The sequence below is a fragment of the Metschnikowia bicuspidata genome (genome assembly GCF_001664035.1).
Source record: "Metschnikowia bicuspidata var. bicuspidata NRRL YB-4993 chromosome Unknown METBIscaffold_4, whole genome shotgun sequence".
Taxonomy (NCBI): domain Eukaryota; kingdom Fungi; phylum Ascomycota; class Pichiomycetes; order Serinales; family Metschnikowiaceae; genus Metschnikowia; species Metschnikowia bicuspidata.
The window spans coordinates 600,542-610,304 of NW_017387734.1; the positions used below are offsets into that span (position 1 = coordinate 600,542).

General features: G+C 55.0%; 4 protein-coding genes across 4 annotated transcripts in view; 2 read left to right on the forward strand and 2 right to left on the reverse strand.

Moving 5' to 3' along the window:
- Positions 1–3,101, forward strand: part of IRR1 (Irr1p) — a gene marked incomplete at both ends in the record, with an annotated part of 3,745 nt that extends 644 nt beyond the window's left edge. The window contains 2 exons of the mRNA XM_018858939.1: positions 105–2,941; positions 3,040–3,101. Of these exons, the coding sequence (XP_018710902.1) occupies positions 105–2,941; positions 3,040–3,101 (2,899 nt within the window). The remainder of the gene's footprint in view (positions 1–104; positions 2,942–3,039) is intronic.
- A 407-nt stretch (positions 3,102–3,508) lies between these two features.
- On the reverse strand, positions 3,509–5,080 carry METBIDRAFT_15790 (uncharacterized protein; the record flags this gene model as incomplete). Its single annotated transcript, XM_018854617.1, has 1 exon — positions 3,509–5,080. A coding segment is annotated over one exon (1,572 nt), but the record flags the coding sequence as incomplete, so codon positions are not given.
- A 1,640-nt stretch (positions 5,081–6,720) lies between these two features.
- METBIDRAFT_12400 (uncharacterized protein) lies at positions 6,721–7,334 on the reverse strand (the record flags this gene model as incomplete). The annotated part of the gene is made up of 3 exons (XM_018854224.1): positions 6,721–6,746; positions 6,810–7,133; positions 7,241–7,334. 3 exons carry the CDS (start codon positions 7,332–7,334, stop codon positions 6,721–6,723), a joined length of 444 nt encoding a protein of 147 aa, XP_018710904.1.
- Positions 7,335–9,183: 1,849 nt separating this feature from the next.
- Positions 9,184–9,763, forward strand: part of METBIDRAFT_197691 (uncharacterized protein) — a 1,488-nt gene continuing 908 nt past the window's right edge. The window contains exon 1 of the mRNA XM_018854890.1: positions 9,184–9,757. Within this exon, the coding sequence (XP_018710905.1) occupies positions 9,400–9,757 (358 nt within the window). The 5' untranslated portion in view covers positions 9,184–9,399. The remainder of the gene's footprint in view (positions 9,758–9,763) is intronic.

Below are 9,763 nucleotides of genomic sequence, written 5' to 3' on the forward strand. Positions count from 1 at the left end.
GAGCCGGAGGACGCGCCGCCGGCCCGCAAAAAAGCAAGGCCACGTGCCGCGGGCGCCGCGGGCGCCGCCGGCCCGGCGGACGCCGGGCAAAACGCGCTCTACAGCGCTTTGGCACAGCCAGACGTGGCCGTGGCCGACTTGGCGCTCGAATGGATGGACGCGTTCGAGCCCGGCGGCGACACAGACACGGCGGCCGCGCTTGCCGCGCTCGTCGACTTGGTTTTGTGCGCGTGCGGCTGCACACACGCGGTCCAGCCGCACGACATGCTCAACGAGGACTCGGCCGGCGCCACGGTGGCCGAGCTCGGCGCGCTTTTCGGCCGCCAGCAGCGGCACGAGTACCCTTTTGTGGCCGCGGGCAGCGGCGGCCGCCGCTTGCGCCACAACATGCAGGAGTTTGTGTGCAGCGTCGTCGCCGGCGCCCACGAGAAGGGCGTGCTCTACCGGGCGGCGGGCGGCGAGCCCGCGCAGACGTGGGGCGCGCCCATGATGAACCTGGTGGTGGCGTGGCTCCTGGCGCTCAGCGGCAGCGCGGTGCGCGCGCTCCGCTTCGTGGCCACCACGCTCGTCTTGCAGATGCAGACGCGGCTCTGCGAGCTTGCGGCCAGCATCACCGTGGCGGCGCAGAAGCAGCAGCGGCAGCTTGCGGGCGCGCAGCGGCGCGGCGGGCGCGGGCATGGCGCGCGGCTCGCGGTGCTCGGCGAGGCCGTGGCCACGGCCGTGCGCCAGAAAAACACCGTGGCCGAGCACCTCGCGGACATCTTCCAGCACGTGTTCGTGCACCGCTACCGCGACGTGTGCCCGCACGTGCGTGCCGAGTGCGTGCGGGCCTTGGCGCTGTGGATGGTCCAGTACGAGGAGATGTTCATGCGCGCCGAGTACCTCCGCTACGTGGGCTGGCTCCTCTCGGACCCGGCGGACCGCGTGCGCCTCGAGGCCGTGCGCCTGCTCGCGCGGCTCCTCCGCTTCGTCAACGGCAAGCGCGAGGCCATGAGCTTGGGCTTCCGCCAGTTTGCCGAGCGCTTCAAGGACCAGTTGGTGCGCATGGTGTGGAAGGAGCCGCGGGCCAAGCCGCGCGTGCTCTTGGTCGACGTGCTCGCCGAGCTCTTCCGCCTCGGCTTCCTCGACGACCGCGACGTGCACGACGTCGGCCTGTTCGCGTTCCACCTCGCGCAGCTCGAGGGCACGGCCCACGCGGACCCGCGCGCAAAGGCCGCGGCCTGCCTGTTCTTGGCCGCCGTGTGCCACGACCACGCCCGCGCCGCGGCCGAGCCGTTCGCCTTCTTCCTCGCGGCGCACGGCTGCCGCGTGCTCGACGACGACGACTGCGCGCTCGCCGTGCCGCAATGCCTCGCCTACAAGGCCTTGGCCGCGCTCATGGCCGCGGCCCACGCCCGCTTCCAGACCGTGGCCTGCCCGCGGCAGCGCAAGCCCATGTTCGTGTTGGCTAGCCTGTTGTTCCGCGAGATCTACGCGCTCCCGGCGTTCCGCGGCCTGTGGGAGGGGCTCGTCAAGTACACGTTGTGCGACTTCTCGGCCCTTGCCTTCACGCACAGGCAGACCGGCGCCGCGGCGGACGCGGACACGGCCGCGGCGCTCATTGCCAAGATCGATGTGTCCGCCCGCGCGGAGAAGCACGTGTTCATGAGCTTCATCGCGGCGGCCGTCATCCACATCCTCGCCCAGCAGCCCGCGAACAAGACCGGCTCCTCGAGCAAGCTCGACGACTTCAACTCGGCCCTCCCTGCGCTCGCCGCCCACATCTTGCCGCTCGAGGCGTACCTGCGCGTGGGCATGGACCTCTATGTGGTGTTCATGGGCATCTGGAACTCGCTTTTGGTGGCCGTCCCGACGTCCATCGCTCGCCTATACAGCACCGTGTCCAGCGTCTCCGACTACAATGCCGTCCACGACCGCGTGCTCCATTACTACTTCGACATGACCGGCCCGGACGCAGCCTTGCAGGAGGCCTTCGACACCTACTTTTCTCTCGTCTTGAAGAACTTCGACGCCTCCTCCGGCGACCTGGCGCCGAGAACGGACCGGCTCCTCAACGCGAACGTCAAGTTGCAAATCGAGGACCTCCTCCACTCCCTCGCCACGGAAGGCGTCGATGCGCTTTTCCTGGACGACCCGCTCGAGGACACCAACGACAGCGCGGAGAACTCGGCGCTCCCGCTGGAACACAAGGTGGTGCTCAACAGGCTTCTTCGCAGCACCCCGATCATCCAGAAGTTCTCGCAGATCGCCCGCGTAATGAACATCAACCGCTATGTGGCCGAGCCAACTTTCGGTACTTCCAACGTGCTTTTGGACGTCTTGCAGGTGAAGTTGGTGTCCAAGTTCGACTTCCTCGCCCTCATTCGCATGTGGCCCACTAACTGCGCCGCGCTCGCCACCCAGCTCAGCGACTCCTGGAAGTGTGTGTTGGAGTTTGTCTTGCTATCGCTATCGTGGAAGCTCGAAGACCTCACCTACGCGAGCAACGACAACTCTGCCCACCTGATCGATATAAACCTTTTCTTGGAGGATTTCAATGGTCTTTTGATTAGTATCGGCGATCTCTGTGTGACGGTCGGGGCAGCGGCCAGGGAGCTCAATGAGACCACGACAGACTCGAATGCCAAGATGCGCTCGTTGGTGCAAAGCCTTGTGGTACTGGAACATAACTTCGCCTGTCATTACATCGACATGCTTGTCTCGTTCAGGACATTCTACGAGAAGTTCAGGGACGGGGCGCACTTCAAGAACTTCCTGTCCTTTTTCGACAATCCTTCCGGAGTGGGGGCCTTGGTCAAGGGCGAAGTTCCGCAAGTGGTACAGGAATCACTCAAGGGCGTCTTCCTCATCCATGAGGCGAGGCTTGCCCTGCTCAAGGACATCACTCTCGATAGACAAAACAACGAGGATGTCAACTACGAGGATTACGTATACATTGACGGTCTGGACGCCGCGGTGGCGCCTTTGGGTGGCATCCCCGAGTCCGGGGAACAAGGCGAACCCATTGCGCGGAAGGAACACGAGACGTGGTTGGCCGAGAAGAACCTCTGTGTCTACACATTGAAATTGTTTTCGTTGGTTCATACAGGTGCATTTTCTAAGGAGGCAACAGCGAGAATCCAGCTCAACACAGACAAGATCGGCGGCTTGTTCCAGCAGATCATCGGGGCCGGCCAGCCCGCGGCTTCCGAGCTTGATGATTTGATGGCTGCGGCGTGAGCAAAACAGCTCTTTAATAGAAGACTCGCTAATACGTCTATGCATTTCTAGAGAGATCCGAATTCAGCCTTGCTGCTCGCACGGAGGAGCCGCTGTTGGTCCGCGAGTATGGCGTGAGGATTTTCAGGTGGAGCTTGTTTCTGATGCCGGCGGTTCCGTCGGGCGTTGGGCTCTTGCTGGGCGTTCTGAGCGACATTTCGTCCCGGAAACTCGAGGCACGCCCGTGATGGCTCAGGTCCGGGCTGAGGGGCGGGTCGAGGAGGTTGCGGGAACGGTCTCGTTTCTGCATTTTCGCCAACTCAAGAAGGTTCTTCCTGATGTGGTGAGCGGGGTCCTGGCGGAACACTCGTATTAGGCCGGTGACGTCCGCGGTGACTATGATGTGGTCCGAGCCCCAGGGCGGCTCGCCGGTGAGCTCGCTGCCTTGAGTTCCGGTCAACAGCGTGCCGCGCTTGACAAGGTCGAAGATCTTGTCGTCCGCGAACTGGAGGAGACGCTTGCTTTTCTCCGGGGCAAATAGCGCCACGTTGACGCGCGAGCTGTGCGCGTGGAACGCTGAGTAGCTATAGTTGTTGTTGGCAATGTACTTCTTGCCGTTCTCGTCCTTGAGGAACATCTGCATGGGCAACTTCTTCCAGAGCATGTTGTCGTGGAGGAGGCGCGAGATCCGCTTGTGCTTCTCGTCGAGCTGGTTGCGGCCGTCGAGGAGCATCTCCTTGATGGACGAGCGCAACTTGCTGTTGATCACCGCGTTGTTGTTCTCCCACACATAGCACCAATGGTCCTCGGAGCCGCACACGATGTACCGGCAGTCCTCGCTCAAGCTGGCCACGATGGACGAGCTGTGGTTGGAGTTGCCCTTGAAGCGCGTGACCAACTTGCGGAGCGACAAGTCCACGAGCCGCACCGTGGAATCGCTGGTGGTGATCAAGAGATTCCACTTGGTGAGCGCCAGGCTGGGCACGTCTGCGCAGGTCGGGTTCTCGAACACCTTGATGCCGCTGATGGTAGTGCTGTGTGCCGAGTGGCCCGCGTTGCTGGGCCGGCGCGTGACCTCGATGCGCTTGACTAGCAGGAGGCCTTGCGTCTCCAAGGCAAAGAGCAGGCCGTTAAAGCCGCCCGCAACGCAGTAGTTGCCGAGCGGCGTGAACTCCAACGCCGTGATCAACGCGTTGTCGCCCAAGTCGTTCATGTACGCCACGGAGTGCTCCAAGATCAGCCAGAGCCGGAGCCGGTTGTCCAACGCGCCGCTGACAAAGAAGCGGTCGTCCGTCGGGTGGAAGCGCAACGCGGTCACGAAGTCGCAGTGGCGGAACGTCTCGAGGCACTCGTCACGCTCGATGTTCCAGAGCTTGACGGTCTTGTCCATGCTGCCGGAAAGCAAGAAGTTGTTCTTGCTCCAGTCAAGGCAGAGCACCGAGTTGTGGTGGCCCTCGAACACGCGCACAGGCTCCTGGAGGAACACCGGCGCGCCCGCGTACGCCTTCTGCTTCTGCCGGCCGCCGCCCTCGTCGTGGGCGCTCTCGAAGTTCTTGTACTTGAGCCTGCTGAGCGGCGACGCGATCACCTGCCACACGCGGATGCGCGAGTCGCGCCCGGCCGCGGCCAAGTACTTGCCGTCCCGCGAGAACTCCATGGCCAAGATCTCGTGCAGGTTGGCGGGCGCCTTGGAGTCGGCGCCGGGCTCCGGCGAGCCAGTGTCGGAGCGGGCGTCCGCGCCTGCGTCCGCGCCGTGTTCGGCGTGAAACTTCAAGTCCGTCACGGACGAGCAGCGGAGCTCCTGCGCCAAGAAGAGGTGGTTCAACACCTTCGGGCTGCGGTTATTCTTGCGCGTGGCCTTGATGTATTTGGGCGCCAGCATGTCCTCCGGCAGAAGGCTGGCCAAGAGCTCGGCCACGTCCTTGTTGTCGGCCGCGCGGAGCAAGCTGAGGCCCCGCTCCTCGGGCGTCTGGTGCGAGAGGTCGGCGTCCTCGTCCAGCATGATGTCGTGGAAATCGAGCCCGTTTTCCGAGTGCTCGTCGAACGCCTTGTCGTCGGGCTCGTCGTCCAGGTCGTTGCTGCTGGAAAAGCCGGAGAGCCCGGCGAGAAGCGTGTTCTGCGAGCCTACCGTGTCGGTTTTCCGGGACGTCCCGGACCGGGCCGTGGATGACAGGTTCCAGTCCCCGCTGCTCGTGCTGCCGGCGGAGCCCGGTGTTTTGGGTACGCGCCGGAAGAGTTTCCGGAGGAGGCTTGGCTTGCGCCCCGGCAGGCCGCTGCCATTTTCGGCTGTGCGGGCGGAATTGTCCCCCATGGTTGAAGACGCGTGGTTGAGGTTGCGAGTCTTTGCTTGCTCTGGCGACTGCACCACCAGGACTCCAGAAGCGCGGGCGAGGGTGGGCGTTCAGCAGCGAGTGTTAGCAAGTCGTTCTGTGGCACGCTCTTCTGCAGAACCGCGATGTTTGTTTTTTTTTGGTTTTTTGCCAGTTGCCACTGGGTGTGGAGTCGAGAGAAAACCAGGCTTAACTCCGCACATTTATGTCATTGCGCGCGCAGAGATCTCGGGCCGGCCGCGACGCACTCCACAAGCTTACCGCAAGCGGTAAATGGGGAAGAGATGGACGAGAAACACGGGCGAGGGGAACAAGCAAAAAAAAAAGGGTTTCCAGGCTGCCGCATGTGATCTCGGAGACGTGATCGGCGATGTGTTGCGGTTTTGTACGGCGGTCTTTTGGCTCGGGGTGCCGGGCCCTGGGATACAGGCCCGGGTTCTATGCCTCACGTGCAGAATCGCTTGACAGGGGCGCTTCGACCCAGGCTGACTGTACGTTTCCGGCTCTTTTTGGGCTGCGGCGACATCGTGTAGTCGGGGTCACAACGTTCATGTGCAGAGTGTTTCTCTTGTGGATATTCGTCGCATGGCACTTCACCTTTGCCCCGAACATTTGCAATAAAGAACTCATTTTCTTTTGTTGCTCCGTTTTCGGGAAGAGAGACGACAGACTGCGACAAATTGCGAGGTGAGTGTTCTCTCGAAAACGCTTGCACAGAAAAGCAGGTACAACCACTCGACGCGGCATGAGCTTCAGCCTTGCGACAAGCAGTCCAGAATCAAGGCCGTTTCTGCCTGTTGAGGTGAGTTTTTGGTGTCGTGATTCGCCACAAGCGCAGTGAACACATCCTAGATGTAATCCTTAAAAGCCTCGTTTCCACTTTGGGCTGATTCCAAAATCATCTGGAAGCACGTATTTGCTAACATTTAGCAAGACTGTTTCTTCCTCGAACCAGTTGTGGAATCCAAGGTCGTACGCTTTCCAAGATGTGTTGCGACGAAAAGTGGATGCAAGATTATTGGGATCTGATTCGAGAAAATACCTCTTGGTACACGTATAAGTAAACTCGGTGAATCCAAAGATAGAAGAAAAATTGTGTCGCGGGGATTGTAGTGATCGTTTGCAAGATCATTGCTCATTAGTTTGTACAAGAAGTGGAATGGCAAATCGATGGTTTTTCTCGCAATGCCCTCTAAGAAACCCATGTGTGGTTGTTGTCTAGAATGATGCATGCAACAATGCAAATCAAGAATGGTGATGATGGCACCCTGAAGTACTTACTGAGGCCTAGTTCGTCATAGTTTTGATTGTCTGGTTCTTTGTCTTCTTCGTCGTCTCCTTCCTCAATTGGTAGATGTAAAAAATCAACAATGTCAGAGAACCACTGGTCAGCGGTGTTCCTAGTGATGTTTGTCCTATCCTTGTCAAAAGAGAACAGTTGTGGAAGCCAGGAAGCAATTTTGCTCTTCAAACAAATCTTGAAATTTTCCTTGTGCTGAGCGAAGTTTCGTTTGGTATCGACTGTCTTGGAGGACATTATTTTAAGACAGTAAAGTACACCGTTGCCATATGCACAAGATAGTGTGCTTCGAAATGTTCCATTCGCTGTAGTTTCAAATCAAAAGATCGTAGCTCATTGCTCATAATATTGTTGAAAATGGTCATTTCTGGGGCGATTCTGGCTACTTTAGCATTCTCTTCTCTTGACTTACTTTCAAACTTAGAAAATCGTTTTCTGCCAAGCAGAACATGGCGGGCAGTCTTGTATGAGAGATTTGTGAGCTTAAAATCAATATTTCTGTACATATTCTGAATTGGGCCGCAGCGATATCGTGTAGCCTGGGTCTCTTGAATCGGGCATGCTGCTGCGTGGCGTTCACTTTGTTGGGCCTATCTGTGTCCTGCTCACAATCTTAACCAAACCGCTAATAAAACGGTCCGGAGTATAAGGGGGTATCGGAGCAGAGCCAGGTTCCCGAGTTTTGGGCAGATTTGGCAGCAACCTGAAGTCGATATAAGAGGAGAAGCGACTTGAAAAGGATAAACGAAGAGGAAGCGACACCAATACCAAATCAATTCAAATGACCAGGCGAGAAGCCAAATTCGAGACAGTGGCTCTTGTTCGATGCGCTTAAATTGAAGATGAGGACTTACATATATATATCTTTAATAGATATTTTCTTTATAGCACTTTAAGTATAAGTCTTGTAATTAATGCCTCTAAAGTAAAAGTATATCCTGATAAAAAGGCTATAACCTACAACTATATAGATGTAAGTTAGAAAAGATGTAATGGTTCGCAGGTAGCAAACTTGCATAGCACAAAAGTAGGAACCTCAGAGACTATACTTTTGTCGCACATTATTCTCGATAAAGTTTCAAGAGAATATTCAACTAGCTCACCCGGTACATTAACATTAGCGGGTGTATCGGACCCCTGTAGCATAGTCCGGAGACTAATAATAAGATAGATAGATCCGTAGATGTTAAAATATACAGTGCTTAAGTGGATTAATTGATGGTGATGGTTGTCAAAAAAGGATATGCCTCATTGATAACTTTAGTTTTGGGATAGTAGAGATGAGAAAGCTTTAAGATTTATAGAAATCTTGGAGGTTCTGCTAAACTCAGAACTATAAATACATTTATGAGGTATGGATTAAATAATAAAATAGGTTTAACTACATTGATTAAGGTTGTTAATGGAGAAATTAGAAAATACAATTAACTAAAATATGTAATCTGTATATATAATTGTTAAGCAACCTAAACCATTAACAAAGAATAAATCTTGATATCTGGTGTTTTGATGGTGATGGAAGACTAAGTATAATGGTACAAATAATCAGTTAGCTTTTTCGGCGAGCAAAAAAATCAGAATTAATCTATGCTATTTAATGGAAATGTTTATTTGGATGATGCTAAATATAAATTCTATGAACATATGTTTCTAGTAGGAAAGATATATTGGAAGTACTGTATCATTCCAAAATTAACCCATCAAGAACATTAAAAAGTAATAGATTTCGCTTAATTTCTCAGTATTATTATCCAAAAGATATGAGAGTTTGTAAAACTGATACCAATAATTTTCTTTATCGTACTTGAAAGATTTTTTTAAAAGAGGAAATTATGAAGATGTTTAAAGGTATAGTCCATTTTACTCAGACGCATCCAGAGGTTGTTGTGAGCCTCTTAACATCGCTATATATTGGTATATCTTATATAAGTTTAAAATACTTAAGCTTAAATGCCATGGTAACAAGTGAAAGATGGAGCAGCCTGATTGATGTACTGCTCCCTTGATGGAAGACCAGGCGTCTGCTGAATAGTATCATGATAGTCGGTGGTGGTGTATTCACGCCTTGGAAGATACACGCAACAGGCTACAGCGAACAGGACGAAACAGTCCCCAGCCTCAAAACAACAAAGCGACATCAGCTGAACATGTGAGTCAAGACGCCCCTGGCAATATCAGGGCGCCCCGAGCTAGCCGAATCAAGTGATATTGAACCCTTTGCTTCGTAAATACCAAAGAATGTTAAAGCAAGGCCCAAATGGGTACGAGAGCAGATGATGTAAACAGAGCAGAGCCAAGGAAAGGAAACTAGAGCCAAAGGGGGAACGGGAAGAAACGAGAGGAGACTAGATCCAAAGGGAGAAACGGGAGGAAACCAGGTCCAAGAGCATCAGGCAGTTCCAAAGAAAAAGCAGGTATCGCGAGCTCAATCCAAACAGCGTCCAGTGCCCAGATACGGAAAGAACACACGCCGGCGTCAATGGCCCCAATGGAGTCTTTGCACTAGACTCGCCTTAAACATGGGCGTCCCGCAATTTCTTAGAACCCTTGTTTCATGGAAAACACGCAGCCATGACCATGACCACCGGGCATCCAGGATGCAGCGGGAATGCGGCCAATGGAAAAGCATTTGCTGGTTCTATAGTGGGCCGCAAAGGGCCTCAAACTAACATATGCTTTACGGTGATTCCGTGGCGAGACCTGTGTCTCCATGCATGTCCCCGATGCAACAACGCAATGGTGTCAATGAAGACGCAGAAGATCTCTGGGACCGACGTGGCATCAAAGAAAAACACAAGGGCCCACCGGGAGCCACATCCAAACCCACATTCAGAACCAGACTCAAGAACTAGACTCCAGAACCAGACTCAAAACCAGACTCCAGAACTAGACTCCAGAACCAGACTCCAGAACCAGACTCAAGAACCACATTCAA